Here is a 19,500-nt window from a genome sequence, read left to right as displayed (position 1 = left end):
TTTCTCAACCTTTCTTTAAAATGTCAGAATTGTGACAGAGAATCAGAGGTGAAGGAAAATTGTAAACAGGCAGAGCTGTGCAGAGACCTATGGAGGAGCCAGGACTCAAATTTAAAAAAGGGGCACATTGAACAAAATCACCGTTCAACAACATAGCAACAACCCATATTAATCAAGAATCTAATTGAATCCTACTAAATCATTGCCATCATGTGGGGACAATGCAAAGCAAATCTAGTCTATATTTTCCCCAACATGTATAAAGTTTCTGTTTCTGCTGCTGACAGTCCTGGTGGGCTGAGCTGATCTGAGACTGTAGCTGTTAAACAGACCAGAGGAGAGAAGGTCAAAGGTTATGAAGTTATGAAATAAGAACATTTGCTGCAATTTTAATAATTAAGCCCTAATAATATCTATTTAACCTCTAGAACAACCTGGCTGCAGACTGATTTATAGATCAAAAAGCTCAAAGGGGTTAAAACTATATAATGTGTTGATGTTAGTATCTCTGAGATCTAGAATTATAAGACTGAGATATCATGTCAGGATCTGTGTTTTCTGTGTTCATTTAGAGTGTTTTGTGTCCTTGAGTCTCTTCGTTGTCCTGTCCTCCCCTTGATTGTTCTCAGGTGTGTCTCGTTCTGTGATTACCCTCCCGTGTATTTAACTCCACCTGTTTTCCTTGTTCCTCGTCGGGTCCTTGTCAATGTTTAGCTTATTTGTCGTCAATGTTTAGTCTCTGTGTTCAGTGTATGTGACTGCTGCTCGTTGTTGGACTAAGTTATTTTCATTAAATCATCATTATTCATCGTACCTGGGTCCGCTGCGTCTGCCTCACTGATATGTCACTTCATGACATATCAAGGCAAAGAAAACTGAGTAGCTGGTGGTGGTGGGGCCATTCAGACATTCAGGGGCCTCCAGACATTCACGGGCCCCTAGAAATGGTTTAATTGTAACACAGATCATAGATCTAAACCTGTAGCATCATTTATAGAGAATAACAATGTTATTAAATTTTATTTAATGCATAAATAGTACATTTAGGATTTAATTAGAACGTTTACTTTGTAAAAGTTTAAAGAATCATCTTGATAGTTTTATTGTTGTGTTACCATGGCTACAATATGATGTAATCTTTGAGTTTGAATTGGGTTTGTTCACAAATACATTACAGCAAATAACCAATAATCAGTGGTTGATTTTAAACTGAGCCAATAAACCTGGTCTCCCTGTCACAGATTCACCTGATCGATATTTAAACATGTTAGTGATGCTGATGTTCTTAGTAGGACGGGTTTCAGGGGGTGGAGGGGGGTTCTGTCTAAGGCCCCATATTACCTTGGGCCGGCCCTGGAGGAACAGCTGCTGCAACGCAAATCTCTGGAATCTACCTGGAATCTACCTGGAATCTACCTGGAATCTACCTGGAATCCTCCGGTGGCCCCTGTCAGTCCCCCGATGCTTTGGAGACATTTTGATTCATTTCATTGTCTCATGTTTGGCTTTTTGCTGCGGTTCTGATTATTGCTACAATATTTTCTCTGATGTTTATTTTGTGACTCTAAATGGGCCGAATCTTCCTTTAACACTTGAGGTTCTGCAATAACTTCTATTTACAGCCGTGAACCTCCAGCCCAGATCCAGTCAGCAACGGCTTTAAACCGCCTGGTAGAAACGTTAAGGAGAAGCAGAGCGAACAGAGACCAGGTGGTACCAGGTGGTACCAGGTGGTACCGGGGCTTTGATCTGCGTCGCGACTCGCGGTGACAGTCGGTACCGTGTCTTATATCAGGATGTCTGATATAAAGACAGATATTCTTTCTATCTGTCGGTGGACCGACTCAAGCTGCCTGTAGTGAACCGGGCCTTTAGCAGAATGATGAAGTTAAACTCACAAGTTTCTCTGGATCTGCAGCATTTCTGTGTTTAGGGGTGAGGCGGGTTTTTTACTGCTATTGCAAGGACGATAATAAAAATATAAATAGAAACAGTTTTTCTAACATCAGACCTACGTTTTTATTCACAAACCATGTATGAAAAAATATTCTTGCCCATAATTTGATAGAGGACACAGACCTGCCTCCTCCTCCTCACCATGGACCCGGAGTCTGAACAACATGGAGGCTCTGAGAGTCATTAATAGACTGAGGGCAGAAAGACTAGTTTATTTTTACTATTATTGCTGAGGGGCACAAACAGGCCTTCTGACATACAGATTAAAAATAAAAAATAAAAATAAAAATTTTTTGAAAAAAAAAAAACTCAAAAAAGGCAATAGGGGCATCAAGGATAAAAAGGGCAGGGGCTCAAGGCCCCCTCGCCCCCTCCTCTGCACGTGCCTGTAAACATTAGTGGTTTATTGCAGAAATTATTTCAAGGTCATTCTTCATCGGGTACAATTTGAATTCTGGATTCATTCCCACTTGTGCTTACACAATAAATGACTCGAGGGCTGTTAACATAGTAAATTTAGTTTGGAGACAAGAAATTTATTAAGAAGCTTATACGTTAAGCGCATAGTAGCGTAGCATATATAGTTTATTTCAGAGTGGACGCAGAAGAACACCACTGAAAGTGGTGATGTAATCATTCTGCCAAATATGACTGTTTGCATGCATCCGCATGTACACTTGGTCTCCTTGTTGCAGTTGCAGCAAAGCTGCATTGCCTCCATTATCAGCCACATCATGTGATGTTTTGTGGTCATAGGTTGTCACAACTTTCTCGTTGTTCTTCATCAGGGATAGATTGACAACTTGTGTTCCAACAGCATGATAAAAGAAGGTGAAATAGTATATGCCTGGAACTGGTGCAGAGAAGATACCTGGGGAAAAACAAGATTTAGGTTTAATAAATATTATAAAACACAATTCAGTCTTTTTATTTAAGGAGGTTACTCATTTGCATTGACTTTGGAGAGGCTGCTGACTAGCATGCCTAGGCTGTTGACCAAATGGATTGCTGTCCATTAGCACAGGTAGGCTAGTATTAGCCTTGGATATGCTCTTAGTCTCAGTCTTAATAGTGCGTTCACATCAAATGCGCTTTCAGCATCAGGCATGTCCGGTTTACATTCAAAGTTTATGTGGTGACTCACATAAACGTGAGTCACGGTTCGTCACGGTGCATTTTGAACTTCTAGCGCGGCGCGATTTGAAGATTTTGGAGCGTTTGATGCATCAAGCGCATCCGTCACGTATGACAAATAGACTGGCAACAGAAAACAAGGGCTAGAGCCACTTTGACACGTCAGACACGCAGGTAGCTTTATACATTTGTCTCTTTTAATCAGATTGAATTGCATGTTTTTGTTTTTTTATATTGTTATAAAGTTAACAGGAAACCCTCTTATTTGTTTAACAATAGATATTGTTAATAATTAACTTCAGTCTAACACACTAACAACCACACACTGAAAGTCATCCTGGTTCTGTTACGCTGCCTCTATTATTCTAATTGACTTGATCCTGTTTGCTGCTTTTATAAAGCTTCAGGATTAATGATTAACTGTTGGGAAAACATGCTGTGAATTCTCCGTTTACTTTATCAGTGCTTTTGCGATGGTGAAATATTTCTTGAAAATCAACGTTGGCACTAACAGAGTTGGCAGACGTAGAGATGCTCATGTAAATAGTTAAGTTAAAATCTGTTTCAACAACAATACAGTTATTCTTATGACACTTCCAGTGAACCAATCAGCTGTATAACGAGATTAAATGCTCAAAATACACAGTTAAAAATTAACAGCTGACCAATAAACATATAAAATGCAGCCAAGCTTGACATACAGCTGAAGCTACAGTATCAAAGTGTTGATATTTTCTATTGTGCTCCTTTGATTTTGGCTCTACCATATCTTTATCTATCTATAGATAAGTCATCCCCTGGGAATCCATGCTGTAGTCAACACCACTAAGATACACAATCTTCTACTTACCATCTTTCCTCGATTCTCTTCTATTGAGGTCAGTTGACGTTTGTCATAAACAATAATCCTGATAAGACAAACAGAACTAGGTCATAGTTAATGTAATGTCTTTTGGCTCATTGTAGCTGATAAAGTCAATAAATCAGAGAGACGACGTTGTGCCTCCATCTCTAGTTTATCTTTTGACTGCAGAACAACAAATGTGCAACTGTAACGTCACATATGTCGGCATGCACATCTGCGTGTGCCAGATATTACATCCACCTTCTCTTAAAACAAAATACACACACTTTGGCAGTGCAACACTAAATGACACGAACACAGAATCTGACTAGAATTGATCTCAAAGTTAAACCAAATGAAGTTATGCCAGTATTATTATAACATTTTACAATGAAAGCTATTGTTGTCTGCGACTGGTGCAAAAAAAAAAACAAACAATTGACTCCATTATCATCATCTCACTGAAAAATGGACAGGATGTCACAAGAGAACTTTGAACTACATCTAAAGTAATGCAGGTTTGATTTTATTAAGTTGACATTTGAAATGGTCTTCATGTAAGGAGAAAATCTCTGCTGACCAAAAGGTCTGTCCAAAATTTCTAAACCAAAATCTACATGATCCATAGGACCTTTAAGAATATATCTTCTGTGGAATTACAAGAGTACAAAAGACAATTAAACATTTGCTTTATAATTTAGTTTTCTTTTAACAAGGTGTTTAGTATGTAGTTTTCATTTTTCACCACTAGGTGGCTGCTCAATCTCATTGATGGATAGTTTTGACCATTGTGTAGTTCAGAGACACGGACATCGTTTACTAGAGTTTCTCAGCTGTGTGGGTTCATTGGGAGTGAGACATCAGGCAGGTGCAGGGGGGGGAGGCAAAGGGGCCTTGAGCCCCTGTTCGTTTTATCCTTGATGCCCTAGTGCCATTTTTGAGTTTGTTTTTTTTCCAGAAATTTTTTTTCCAAATTTTTTTTAAATCTGTATGTCAGAAGGCCTGTTTGTGCCCCTCAGCAATAATATTTAGCTGAATATAATAATTTAGCAAAAATAAACTAATCTGGCCCCTCATCCTCTGAACCCGCCCTACTAAGATCCTCAGCATCACTAACATGTTTAAATATAGATAAGGTGAATCTGTGAGAGGGAGACCAGGTTTATTGGCCGAGTTTAAAATCAATCACTGATTATTGGTTGTTTGCTGTGATGTATTTGTGAACAAACACAATGATTACTGTCATGAGGTGTGGGGTGAGGTGGAGAGGCAGATGCTGAGGATGCAGGTTTAAGTGAAAAAACGGAGTTTAATGATGATAATGTCTGAATGTTCCCAACAGTCCAAAACCCTGTCAGCACAGCAGAGCGGGAAAACAAAGCTTAGCACTGGTAGCAAAGGTACACGAATGGACATGAATGAAAAAACAAATGACTGACTGTTGGTAGACAAGGACCCGACAGAGACGCAGACACACAGGTGGCATTAAATACATGGGAGGGTAATCACAGAAACGAGACACACCTGGGAACAATCAAGGGGGAGACAGGACAACACGGAGACTCAAAGACACAGGAAACTCTAAATAAACACAGAAACACACAGATCCTGACAATTACACCATATTGTAGCCATGGTAACATTATTTCATAACTTCATAACCTTTGACCTTCCCTCCTCTGGTCTGTTTAACAGCTACAGTCTCAGATCAGCTCAGCCCTCCAGGACTGTCAGCAGCAGAAACAGAAACTTTATACATGTTGGGGAAAATTTAGACTAGATTTGCTTTGCATTGTCCCCACATGATGGGAACGATATAGTAGGATCCAATTAGATTCTTGATTAATATCGGTTGTTGCTATGTTGTTGAACTGTGTTTTAAGATCTTGTTCAAGTGCCCTTTTTTAACTTTGAGCCCCTGCCCCTCCAAAGGTCTCTGCACGGCCCTGTGAGTAATACTGTCGGTGCTTGACCTTTGCTTTTTTAAATGCCTAGGAGTATTGATGGGCCTTATTGGGTGTGTGGCACATTTCCCAAACTGTCTCGACTCTGTGTTGAAACTACATGATTTGCAGTGACATCTTCTGGATTTAAAAAGTCATTGCAGGTTTTATTTATCTCTGTAGAAACCAAACACAAACTCGCATGTATTCCCCCACTGGCACTGAGATATTTGTACGGAGGAACATCAGTACCTAATTATCAACAGTGACGTAAATGTCATTGCCAGATAAAGACAGTGATTATTGGTAACTAATGACTCCAATGTGGGTAGAACCTGATATGGATCTAAATTTTCATCTATTCATTTTCTAGTTGGTTCAGGTTGGCTTGCTAAAGCTTTTCCATCAATAAATAAAAATCACATGAAAAGTAAATTCTTTTATTGACTATGATTGTAATTTCTGTTCAGATCAATTCAAGCTTTATTGACAGACTTAAATTCATTTATATGTAGGGCAGTGGCTTAAATATGTCAGCGGATGCTACCAAAATGCTAGATTTGTTCTTTGAGTTGTGGAAGTTGGTAAAGTGTGTCCGTTGAAGAACACCGTACTTGGCGTCTGTTACGGTGCGCTGGCAGAACAACGCTCAGTATTTGCTGTGAATTCTGAAGGTAAGCAATGCTGACCGCCAGCTCCTCAATGTAGCCGAATGTTACTACAAACGTTGTTAGTTTTGTATCGTTTTGTCTTTTTCTTCTTTTTTTAAATATATGCTGAATCTGTTAAACAAAAAATAATAACTGCGTTAATGAGGCTTATATTGACACGCAGTATTTGCTGTGAATTCTGAAGGCGAAGCCGCTGCGCTGTTGGTTGGTCCGAATAAACGGTCTGAACCACGATCTCAACCGCCGTGTGTGTCCGATTTCTGCCTCAATTTTCCTTCTGACAACCACCATTAAAGAAAACACAACGCAGAGTCTAAGGAACAGCAAGGTGTCGTCTCACACGGACAGGGTTACATTATACACAGATTAAAACACACCATGGAAATCATAATGTCCCCTCAGATATTCATATTTATAATTGTACAATTCTGAAAAATCTGGAATTGCATCAATTCAAACATTTTTATGCTTTTCTGAATGACTTGTTGCATAAACATACATTTCCTTTTCTACTTTTTATACCATTGGTGCTTTTGTTAGCAAAACTCTTTTCTGCAAAGTCACTGATGTCTCAGAGTGACGTTCATGTAATGCTCATGTAAGTTTTGCTGGATGGATCATTTTAATTCAATTTAATTATAATCTGCAACGGATTAGCAAATCAAATTGAAAAACACTAACCACGGCCAGTGTCTGGTCAGTAGTTTTAAGTCATTCAAATGATCACATCAATGTTTTTTCAGACTTGATGCAGAAGATAGCCACTAAAAGTAGTTCCGTGACTACCTCCCCAAATATGTGTGTTTTCAACCAGCTGGACGTAGACCTGGTCTCCCTGCTGCAGCTCCACCAAGCCAGCATTGCCTCCATTATTAACCCCGTCATTCATTGTCATGTGACCAGAGCTCTCCAGAAGACTTTCATTGTTCTTCATGAGGCGCAGAACCACTTGATGTCTTCCAACAAAATGATAGAAGAAGGAGAAGTAGTATATGCCTCTAACAGGTGCAACAAAGATACCTGTGGAAACATTGAGTTAAATAAATTCTGCTACCTTGTCAAAAACTCTGACTTAATATTGAACCATGTTCTAAAAACATAAATTAAGCTCCTAATTTTATATTACATACTGAAATAGTGCTGGGTAAAGTGGAAAAACATCATGAATCATGATATGGACTTTTTCATATCACAAAAATAATATATATCATGATATGCAACATTTTAGTACATTTTGAGCTATTCTCAAAAAACATCTGACAAAATAACATAGTTGCTTGCTTTTTTCCTACTGTGTTTAAGTGACATGTAACTTAACTGTCATAAATTAGAAAAACACATTTTAGTGGAACAACACATTTGTATCATACATCTTGTATCTTAAAAAATGGTACAAACCATTTTTTAAAATATTTTTTTAAATACAAAATTAGTTAAAAATAAAAAAAGGGGTCAAAATGTAATAAAGATAATTGTGCTTCATCTACACAGTCTAGAAGAACAATTTCACACTGATTTTGAGTTAATGGGGCACACGATTTGGAAACTATTGAAGAAAACATTATTTAACATTAAAATTATTTAAAATATTGAACATGACTTAAAATTTTAATAGAGGATAGTGTGCCTCATGTAATAGCATAAATTACCACTTTTTCTATCAGCTGGTCACAAGGCAAAGAAGTTTTTCTAGCTTTGAGGATTCACATAATTTTTTTTTTTCAAAAATCTGCAAAAAATCTAGGCCAGTTAAGTATTAGATGTTGGCCTTCATATCTGTATTGTTGGGGTCTGGTTTCTCTCATCTTCAAATAATGAGATATTAGCAGGACTCTGGAGAACTCGACGTTTTACTGCGGAGGTGATTCAGATATTGAATTCAGATGTGTCTGGAGGACTCCTGCTCCAGACACAACACCTTAGATTCTCCATGGGGCTCCGGTCAACATGTCCAGTAACATCATGGTCATTGAATCGGGTCTTGATACATTTGGCATCACAAGAGAAAAGTTCAAATTCCAGCTGGAACAAACATCAGGAAACATTTTCATGTGAAAAGAAAACTTTGGACCACTGAGCAACAACCTCGTTATTGGAACCAGATGAGACATTTCTGACAACGCCTGTCTGATTCTAACAATGTCCTAGCATTTAAAAAAGTCCCTCTTCAGGATGTCTTAACCACCATGCTTCTATATGATGCCATTTACAAGAGTTTGTTGGAGCGTTGGACTGAGATGATGAGTCGTAGCGAGACTGTGTGTGAAATTATCATTGACAGCACCTCACACCACTTAATGCTTTAGACATTTTATTATTGATGTTTTCTATCACAACACTTTCAGTACAATTGTATTTAATTTAATTCAACTCAAACTTTATTGACAGATTGAAGTCCACAGTTAGACATCTTGGAAATACAAAATGTTCCTAGAGAGACTTGTATTTAAAAGTAACATTAAAAAAGGAAGACAAGTCAGGCATCTCTAAAACTATCATGAAACTATGTAAAAGAAGTAGCTATTAAAAAAACTATTAAATATGTATTATGTAGTAGGCAAAGTGTGGCCCAGGGGCCATTTGTGGTAAAGTTTAGTGGACAGCCTGGAATGACGGAGATCGTCTGCGATTAGTGGAAAAAGATGAGCTTTATGTTTCTCTGTTGTGTGTTTTATATTTTCAGTTTCCTCTTTGCAAAATACTGAATTTTAGGTGTTGGACATCAGGACAGCATGTTCAGGAGGAAGCAATGAACTTTCTTCTTTAACAACAGCGCCTCCTGCTGGAGATGGGGTTTTTTTTGTATGGTTCAATCAAAATTCTACTTCATGAATACACATGCAAGAAAACTGTTCAGACTCGATATTTATGTTCATCAAACACACTTGACTTTAAACCAGTGGTTCCCAAAGATTTTCTGGGCCTCCCTATGGATAACAATAAAATCCCCTCCAAAAAAGAAAAAACAAATCAACACATCGTTCAACCAGACATAAACCGATACACACATTTTGTTTTCCAACTCCACTGAAGTTTATTTCACACTTCAGGTTGCAACAACACAAACTACAAACCATCTTTACAGTGAAACACTTTTGTGTAACTGTTTTTTTATTATTATTCATCTATACCGATTCCCGCGCCCCCCCTGCAATGGCACTGTGCCCCCCGCAGGGGGCGCGCCCCACACTTTAAACCAGGGGTGTCCAAACTTTTTGCAATGAGGGCCAGATTTGATAAAGTGAAGATGCCTGGGGGCCAATAGTTTGTTCGGACATTTTTTAACTACAAAAGTTTCATGCAAATACACACCGTTATAAAACAATTTTCATTGTCACAATTATCTTTATTTTTCAAATGACAAAATAACCAAATATAAGCCACTCAGGCAGATGAGAATAACTATAAAAACCCAAATTCTGCCTTTGATTCATATCTGGAGAGTCAGATAACATTGAACAAACTGTATAAAATACCTTAAATTTACATGAGTTTAAAATATCTTTGCCTCAAGAACATTTTAAACAGGAGTTATAAGTAATGCAAAGTTGTCTGTTATTATTAAATCTTAAAACAAGTGAATTTTGCTCGTCATTTACAATATCTTTCAGAAAGTAATAGTTTGTCACATCTACAGGTTCATAACATCAACAGTAATAACCAAATCTTACTCAAGAGTTTAATAAAAATAAGTGCCATAAATGTTCTTTTGGCTTTTCACTGCTGATAGTGACAGACGTTGCCGTTCAAAACACTCAGTTTCATGTCCTCAACTCTCAGTGCCACACTGTTACTGCCAGGCAAACATTTTTCTCAAATTCTTGCTTCTTCTCAGGGAAAATGTTCTCCACCATTTTCATAACACAGTCTTTGATAAATGTACCTTCAGTAAAAGGTTTGCCATGTTTAGCTATTAAAATTAACATCGTAGCTTTGGTGGTATTTTCTTTTGACTCACAGGCCCGCGTGAAGAATCGTTGTTGTGATGCCAGTGCAGCTTGGAGCTGCTTCACTTTTTCAGCACGGTCACTTCCTGTTAGCTTGTTGTATGTGTTAGCATGTTTAGTCTGGTAGTGTCTCTTTACGTTGAAATCCTTAAACAAGGCAACCATCTCATTACAAATTAGACAAGCACAATTGCCTTGATTTTCAGTGAAGAAGTATTATAATTCCCATCTCTCTTGAAAGCGGCGGCCCTCACTGTAAACTTGTTTTCTTTGCAGTGGCCATGGCAGAAATGAGTGGAGAGCGGTTCGCTGCACGGAGGCAGAGACTGATAGTATTAAAGTGGTGCTGCCACCATTTGGTGAAAGGAGGAATTACAGTTTCAAGTTTTATGATTTATTTATTCTGTTTCACGGTGCAGGCGGGCCATAAATAATACATTATAAGACCAAAGCTGCGGGCCGTATGAAATCTGGCCGCGGGCCGTGATTGGCCCCCGGGCCGGACTTTGGACATGCCTGCTTTAAACCAAGTACAAATGAGATCCAAACAGGCTTGTTCTGCAGAATGTGTTTAATTACAAAGTCTTGAGAGGCATAAAGATTTTTATCAGTGAATAATTCGGTCATTTAAGAGAAACCATACATTGATTTAGGCCTTTTGTTGTTGCAAAAACAACATATATAAGTACAGTCAGATCCATTCACATAATCTGCTAATAAAATGTCCTGTAGACATTCTTCTGTTTTCTCAACCGTTTTTTAAAATGTCTGAATTGTGACGGAAAGTCAGAGGTAAAGAAAAATTGTAAACATTAGTGGTTTATTGCAGAAATTATTTCAAGGTCATTCTTCATCGGGTACAGTTTGAATTCTGGATTCATTCCACTTGTGCTTACACAATAAATGACTCGAGGGCTGTTAACATAGTAAATTTAGTTTGGAGACAAGAAATTTATTAAAAAGCTTATACGTTAAGCGCATAGTAGCGTAGCATATATAGTTTATTTCAGAGTGGACGCAGAAGAACACCACTGAAGGTGGTGATGTGGTCGTTCTGCCAGATGTGACTGTTTGCATGCATCCGCATGTACACTTGGTCTCCTTGTTGCAGTTGCAGCAAAGCTGCATTGCCTCCATTATCAGCCACATCATGTGATGTTTTGTGGTCATAGGTTGTCACAACTTCCTCATTGTTCTTCATCAGGGATAGATTGACAACTTGTGATCCTCCGGCATGATAAAAGTAGGTGAAGTAGTATATGCCTGGAACTGGTGCAGAGAAGATACCTGGGGAAAAACAAGATTTAGGTTTAATAAATATTATAAAACACGATTCAGTCTTTTTATTTAAGGAGGTTACTCATTTGCGTTGACTTTGGAGAGGCTGCTGACTAGCATGCATAGGCTGTTGACCAAATGGATTGCTGTCCATTACCACAGATAGGCTAGCATTAGCTTTGGATATGCTCTTACTCTCAGTCTTAATAGTGCGTTCACATCAAATGCGCTTTCAGCATCAGACGTGTCCGGTTTATGTGGAGGCACCTCACGGTTCATCACGGCGCATTTTAAGCTTCTAGCGCGGCGCGATTTGAAGATTTTGGAGCGTTTGATGCATCAAGCGCATCCGTCACATCTGACACATAGGCTGGCACAAAAAACAAGGGCTAGAGCCCTCTTTTCTGTGTAACAATAAATATTGTTAATAATAGAATGACCCACCTGTGTGCTGATTGTAGGCATTGCCCACATTGATTATTAGTTTTCTGTAGATCAAGGTTGTGTCTGTGTCGAAGGGTCCAATGTGTCCACTGCCACCAGTTGCAGCACTAAATGCTATGATGGTTGCATCTAAATAAAAAAAAAAAGTATAAATATAGCTGTAAACTTTCCCTTTTTTTAAAATAATATATGTCTTTAAAATGTCCAAAAGCAGACTTTACCTTTCTTCTTCAGTTCTAGAACCTGGTTTTCAGTCTCCGTCTGCCTCGTTTCCAAGGCTTCACTTTTCTCTTTCAGATTTGTTTCCACAGCTTCTAGTTTAGCTTTCATGGCTCCAAACTCTTTGAGGAACTTACACATGTCAGGAAAGCATGACCCGGTTTCAGTAGCGACGTCTGTTTGAGTGAAAACATTCTGGCCCAAAGTTAAACCACAGAAACACACTAACAACCACACACTGAAAGTCATCCTGGTTCTGTTACGCTGCCTCTAGTACTGACTGACTGGATGCTGTTTGGTGTTTTTGTAAAGCCTCAAGTTATCTGGTTAATGGTTAACTACTGAAAAACCACGTTGTGTATACTCTGTTTATTTTTCAGTGCTTTTGCAGAGTTGAAATTGTTTTGTAAATCAGTGTTGGCACTAAGTTTTCATAGAGATACACATGAAAATATCATGCCGAGTAACAATCATCATGAGTACAATTCTGTATCTAAATCAATAATTGAAATATTGAATGTAGTTTAAAATAGAGAAAAGGATCAAACTATATCACCACACCCCTAATTTCAAAAAGATTCATGCAGATAAAAATATTCCCATCTGTTTTATAACAACAAGTATAATATTGCTTTGTTTAGCTATTAAAAAGTTTTATTAACAAAGTCAGTCATTTTGAACAATATTACCAAGTCTGGACACCGTCTGATTACCAGGAAATTTAAAGCCAAGAAGCTGTTTTTTTTTTTTTATCTCTGTCAGGTATTGTTTTATGAATACTGGTGTAGTGAGGTGGAATATTATAGAACAATAAACAGCAACACCTGTAGAAGAGACAGCCATGTTCCTGTCTGTCTCTTATTTACTCAGCTAGAAGTTTCATCGGCACTGAAGTCAGTCTGTAGCAATAATACTATTCAAACGTTTAACATTTCTGTTTAAAATGTCCCATTGATCTTATGTAAAAAATAAAATAAAATAAAATCTTATTCATTTAATTCTGGATTTTTATGTCTGCAAGACATTACTCATCAATATTACAACAAATAAAGGCTTGAAATGTGATATTTTAAAACGAGTTTCACTTTTTAAAATGACAATCTTTTTTTTTACCTCATATTTAATTTTTTTTAGATGTACCTCCTTTACAGCCTTGTTGTACAAAATCAAACTCCATCAAGTATCAAACATACAACAGAAATCCGCAGTGTGAATTTTATTGTCACGTTTGTGGAGGCTGTAAAATGATTTGATTACATTTTAATTTTGTTCCTGGAGCTCTGTTGTTTTTTTTTGTTTGTTTTTTTTACAGTCACCGTTTCACTGAAGGTTATTTTTCTGATCTACTTGCCGTGTTTGACCAAGTTACTCAATTGTGGGACTTTAATCTGCCGTTATCTGGACAGAATCCACCTTTGAAAGATTTTCCACTGCTTTAAGTCATAAAGCAGTCTGACTGGAAATGAGTTGAGTAACACTGGCTGTGTGGTGTAGCCCAAAAGTATTCACACCCTCAGCACATTTAAATATAAATGTTTTTTCTTCAAACTGCTGTTTGAGCAACGGTTCAAACATCTGCTGTTAATTTTTCTGTTGTTTTTTTTAAGATTCATCTCTGATGATGAGCTCCAGTGTTTACATTTTCAACATGTCTAACTATTGATTTTCTATTCTTCCAAGGAATCAGACTTTCTTTTTGACAAAATACTTTTCTCTGGACTTTGGCCGTTTTATTTACTCACTGCCTGAAGCAAGGTGGTTAAAATATGCAATTTATAGTGAGTGAATGAATAGATAAATAACACAATAATTTCCTGGATACGTGAAAATTTATATAGAGCAAAAACTCAGACATAATTTTCCATTTTCCATAATTTTGTACATCTTCTGTGCTGTCTCAGACCGTACCACTAGTACAACTACAGTTTTACTTTGGTTTGAGCAGCCCCTCATACTGCATTTAATGAATGTTTGTAATACTTGTGATTGTATGAGTAGCTTGAATATCGTCTTACTCTACAGGAAACATAATGAGCTACTTATGAGAAGTTCGGCTCCCAAACGGCTGTTAATTTATTGTCAGCTGTAGCTTCAAGAGTCTCAATAAACAAACATGTTTTCTCAGCTTCAGTTTTCGTCATTTAGTTACTGTAGGTCTAGTTAACTATAACTCTGTACTAGTTAATTATCATAGGACATTTCAGCAACAAGGCAGCTCAAAGGGCTTCATATGTCCCAGTTATTATAAATCAAAGGCAGCTCTAGACAGGTGGGGTTTTCAGCCGTGGATAGATTTTCTGTTTATTTCATGAATACGCGATCAGTGGGGAGTTGGCTCCCCCTTGTGTTGAGTCGGTGCTCCTGCGCTTTCTGATAAAAACTGACCTCAGAATCCCCCAAAGCAGCGGCAGCAGCCGAGCTGAGCCTCAGTGTGGCTGTAAATTCATTTTTGGTTCATTTCTGGCATTTGAACTTCTGTATGGTCCAATGCTTGGATGGGGAGTTTGGTTAGGGGTTCTGTGCCATTTTCTTTTGACTAATTTCTTCCTCGTTTTGTGGCCGGCAAGAGAGTTTAGTAATTGTAGTCTTTGAGTTTAGACAGGAGTGGTTTTGTTGTTTGAGCTATAACGGGATGTGTTTGTGTTTGTTTTAGGTTTGGAAACGCTGAAGTCTTTTTACCACCGCTTGTGTTTCCAAGGAACTGAAGCGGAAGAAAATGGAAAAATCAATAATTGACCTTAGTTGAGTTTCCTTTGATTATTGACTTTCACTGCTTTTTGTAAATTGTGTTACATCCTGTGTCACCGTAGAGTGACGGGGCTGTAATGGTTGTTAAAGGTTAAATGCAAAGATGACTGGAGGTCAATGGGGCCCACCTGGGAGAATATGAATACCATTAGAGCCATAGATCTGAATTATTAACAATTCCAGGATTTATTGACAAAACAATATTTACCAGAATTTCTATCTACTTATGTTCCTCAGCCAACAGCTTTGCTTCTTTTCCTAACCTCAAAAATCAGCCAAAATCATCCTGCATTGACGTTTAAACTAGAACACAAGCTGTCCCATCCACAGGCAGCAGACCCAGGAAACCGTCTGACTATATTTGTTGATTCTTTCTTGACCCTCTTATGAATTCCTGAAATATTTTAATATGTGCCGTAATGTTTATGCTACAAATGTTAACTTTTATCTTTTGATCGCTTTTGACTTTTCTGTCATAAAAAAACAAAACCGTGACTTGAAAAGAGAACAAAGACACAGAATGACAATGGAGCTTATGAAAAACAATAAATGTGAATAACAACAGAACTTGGAGTGAATGAATGATTATGAACTTTTATTAAAGCAAAGCAAAGAACAAAGCAACGTGCTGCACAGCTTTGGAAACATCTTTAGCAAAATGATCATTTAAACACAAAAAGTCGTTCACAGCACTTAGAAAATGTTGAATTTTTTGGCTGTAAAATATAAAATTTTATTGTCATGATTGTTACTTCATATATATTTATCAGGGATGCTAAAGTATATCAAGTATTTCTCATGTATAGGATCTATGTGATTCAGAGACGTAGATAAATTTAAGTCACGTTTCTGTTGCCCCATGTAAATAGCTGGTTGTCATGGTGACTTGATGTTCTGGACATATGGACTAATAACTTAATTTAATGGCAACTCTAATTAGGTAAGAAAGAAAAACTTCTCAATTCAAAATGACAACCAAAACTCCCAGATGTTTTACAAAACAAATTAGTTTTTGAGTTTTCAGGTCTAAAAATCAAACCATCAACGCTGAAATATTGAAAACTGTAAATTGTACATTTTCTTTCATTGATCATGTGGTATTTCTGATGTGTTTATAAAATAAACTCAACTAAACTAAAAGCAGAAAAAGGCTGAACTAAAGCTGGATACAGAGATACTGCAAAGCAAAACAGCATTTTTACCAAAACTGGGAGACGTTTCCAAAGTCAAACCAGAGATTAGTTTATGGCTTACAGATCTGAGCTGTGCTGTTTGGCCCACTGTTTTGGATGCTTTGAAAGTGAACAGGAAGGCAGCGGTTGTTGACTTTGTCACAAGCGACAGTCACATATTTATCTCCGCTATAAAGATAAGTAATGCTGCAATCACTCGTACTGACATTGAGATCATGCAGCCGAACTGGGCTGGTACTGGTGCACAAGTTCATCCTTAGACGTTTCCCAAATCCATTGCAGATTTTCACATAAAGATTTTGAGCTCCTTTATCAACGAAGGACTGCTGAGGTCTGTCACAGAGTTTGTACTTTTCCAGGTACCTAAAAAAAATGTGTCAAAATATTACTTTGGAAAAACGTTCAGGAAGTTAACAAAGTAAATGTTTTTTATACAGACCTAGAAATATTCTGACTCTTGAGCCTGAACTTATTTTACATTTTTATTTGATATACAATAAAATAAGAATTTACATACAGTTGCTGGTGACTAAGTGCTTTTTATAAAGGCATATAGGTTTTATTATAGCTTTATGTGTGAAATTAACAGGTATCATTTCTATACATATGCCATTAAGGCTGTGTGATGATTTGAAGAGAAAGTAACAAGTAACCAAGTAATAAAAATGGCATTTTCAATAGCGGTGCTGCATCTACTGCACTGGGTTACAAACAAATATTTTTTTGGAAGTTGTCTGTTTTTTTGCAGGGGGCGTTCAACTGAACTAGGACTATTTTGCACCTCTGAATCCAAAGCTGACATCTATTTTTCTCAGTCAGGTTTTTATTCCAATTTGATTTAGAGAAATCCAACCTTCTGCCTAAATTTTTGTGACATTATCAGTTCATTTCCATTAATATTTCTCATCCAAAAATGGTTTAGGAGAAAGAAAATTGTGTTACTCAAATGATACAAACCTGGATTTTTGTAACCTGATTAATAAATACTGATAAGGGTAAGTACATGTTAATTGAACATTATGTCTTCATTGTGCAACATTCAGGGCATGAACTTCCGTTTCTTCGACCTTCTCGTTTGCTGAGCAGCAGAACTTTCTCTCTTCATAGTCCATCAGTAATCAGCCTGAAGGCTGAATCCCAGCATCCCAAACTGATGTGTAGCTTAGCTCAGAAAGTTGAGCTAACTGAGCAAAACCAATGTGATTTTTGGATTCAGCGCAACAGAATTACTCTAAAAACAGCTGAAAAACCACTGATAATTATTGGGCTGTTGACCGGTGTTAGCGATATATATATATAGTTTTATCTTATCTTTTTTTAGTTGTTTTTTTTTTTTTAGCTTTTTGTTAAATTAAATAACTTTGTCAGTGAAATTAGGAAACCAATCAGAACAAGAAAACTCTCTATTATCCTCATACATGACAAACAGCCTGCAATAGTTATGGCAAGTCGATGTATATTCTATGTGGTCTTTGTTTTTTGTTCTTTTGTTTTACTTAATTTTTGAAAATATTTTTTAACTTATTTACTTATACTGCCAGTTTTATACTTTTTGTATGTTTGCATTGGGTATTTTATTAATCACAATGTAATTATGCTGTTAGCTTTATTGACTTTAGCTTTATTTAGGACCATTGACTGTTGTCCTAAAGTGTTAATGGTTTTCCCAGATGTGATGTCACTGAATGCAGACTGAAGATGTGGCAAAGGGTGACAGACCCTCAGAACGGTTGACCAATCAGGAAACCTTTAACAGTGTAGTATTTACCAGTGGTGTAACCAAGGATCTACTTTAATTAAACTTTTCCAGTGTTTTGTTTGGACCCTCATTTATTCAGTACAGCAGATGGTATTAGAGAGCAAATTGCTAAATGTTATTGCTATGTGAGCAGAATGTTTTTCCTTTCTTGTTACTAGAGCAGCCCAGTATTTTAGTTAGTTATCACTAAATACATTAAAGCAAACTGTGGGTCTAATAACTGAATCCTGTCTTATTGGGATGATAAATAGTTTTATTTATTTTTAGGGTAACTTACTTTTTCCATGCAGGAGGCGAGGAAGTGTTAAACACCGTCTTCAGAACGTGTTTGGAAGCAAACTTGTTGTAGGCGTTGTTGTTACGATTCTTCATACAAGGTTTAGGATTGTAGGTTGTGTTCTCTCTAAGCATCAGGACAGGACCAGTGTTCCTCTTTCTAAAATGACAACAAAAAAAATTGTTGGAAAACTTTTTGTCAGAAAATTGACAGAAAAATCTGAAATGAGTTATACACTTCTTCGTGAACAAAAGACTGTTTTAGACAACAAATTGCTGCTTTATCAGGTTTTGAAACATTGCAGTGTATTTGAACCAGTTGAACTGTTTTATATATGATATGGGACAGACTAAAAGATTAATTGTGAAGTGACAGAAAAATGACAGAATGGTTTTAATTGTGGAAAGCGTTGCATTTGAACTCTGATACCCCCAAATAAACTCGTTAACAACTATTGTCTTTAGAGCAATGTGAACTTAAGTCCATTTGTTCTCCACAGATGTTTCTGTTAGAGAACAGCAGTGAACAAACAGCATCATGAAGATCATAACTAACATGTAAGCTGGGAAATTACAAAATGATATGCAAATCAAAGATTAATCTTTTTTTTTAATATGTCCTTTTCATGTCCTGCTAATATTCCATTATATAATTTATTGTGTGTGTTGATTATGTAATAATCAACACACACAATAAATTATTATTTTTACTTCTAAGAGGAGAAAAATGTAAGTGTACATATATGTATGTATGTACAGTATGTATATACAGTACAGACCAAAAGTTTGGACACCAAACTTTTGGTCTGTACCATATACAGGGGCGCCCCCAGGAATCTTGGGCCCCCTGACAAAACATTAAATTTCCCCCCCCCCCACGGAGCTGTTGTTACAGTTTCTTTAGTCTATCTGACCCTTTCAAAAGCGTCACAATTTTAAAGGCTTGCCACTGCCCTGCTTCCTTTGGTCCAATACTGATACTAGCAATATTTAGTGCTCGTGAATTTTACATGAAACAGTCTGCATACAGTATGCAAGTAAATTGCTTAAATGTTTTTCTGTTGGTTTTAGTTTACTGAAATGTATCT

The 19,500-nt window shown here is 37.1% G+C and overlaps 1 protein-coding gene and 1 long non-coding RNA gene across 5 annotated transcripts in view; both read right to left on the bottom strand.

Moving 5' to 3' along the window:
- Positions 1-12,731, bottom strand: part of LOC114157182 (collagen alpha-1(VIII) chain-like) — a 33,801-nt gene extending 21,070 nt beyond the window's left edge. The window contains exons 1-4 of one of the 4 annotated variants that reach the window (XM_028038042.1): positions 12,547-12,731; positions 12,439-12,513; positions 12,218-12,346; positions 11,049-11,782 (exon numbers count right to left, since the gene is read on the bottom strand). In XM_028038042.1, the coding sequence (XP_027893843.1) occupies positions 11,502-11,782; positions 12,218-12,346; positions 12,439-12,513; positions 12,547-12,685 (624 nt within the window). In that variant the 5' untranslated portion in view covers positions 12,686-12,731 and the 3' untranslated portion in view covers positions 11,049-11,501. Of the gene's footprint in view, positions 1-2,343; positions 2,828-7,424; positions 7,569-11,048; positions 11,783-12,217; positions 12,347-12,438 lie in introns of those variants that run through there. The other 3 variants (XM_028038041.1, XM_028038040.1, XM_028038038.1) reach the window with 3 other exon arrangements.
- A 3,033-nt stretch (positions 12,732-15,764) lies between these two features.
- On the bottom strand, positions 15,765-18,522 carry LOC114157255 (uncharacterized). The gene is made up of 2 exons (XR_003598103.1): positions 18,414-18,522; positions 15,765-16,740 (listed from the first exon to the last, which is right to left on the bottom strand). It is a non-coding gene; the product is annotated as an uncharacterized LOC114157255 (long non-coding RNA).
- Between the last annotated feature and the right edge of the window lie 978 nt (positions 18,523-19,500).

Source organism: Xiphophorus couchianus, chromosome 14, assembly GCF_001444195.1.
Source record: "Xiphophorus couchianus chromosome 14, X_couchianus-1.0, whole genome shotgun sequence".
NCBI classification, from domain to species: domain Eukaryota; kingdom Metazoa; phylum Chordata; class Actinopteri; order Cyprinodontiformes; family Poeciliidae; genus Xiphophorus; species Xiphophorus couchianus.
This window is presented reverse-complemented; position numbering and strand designations above follow the sequence as displayed.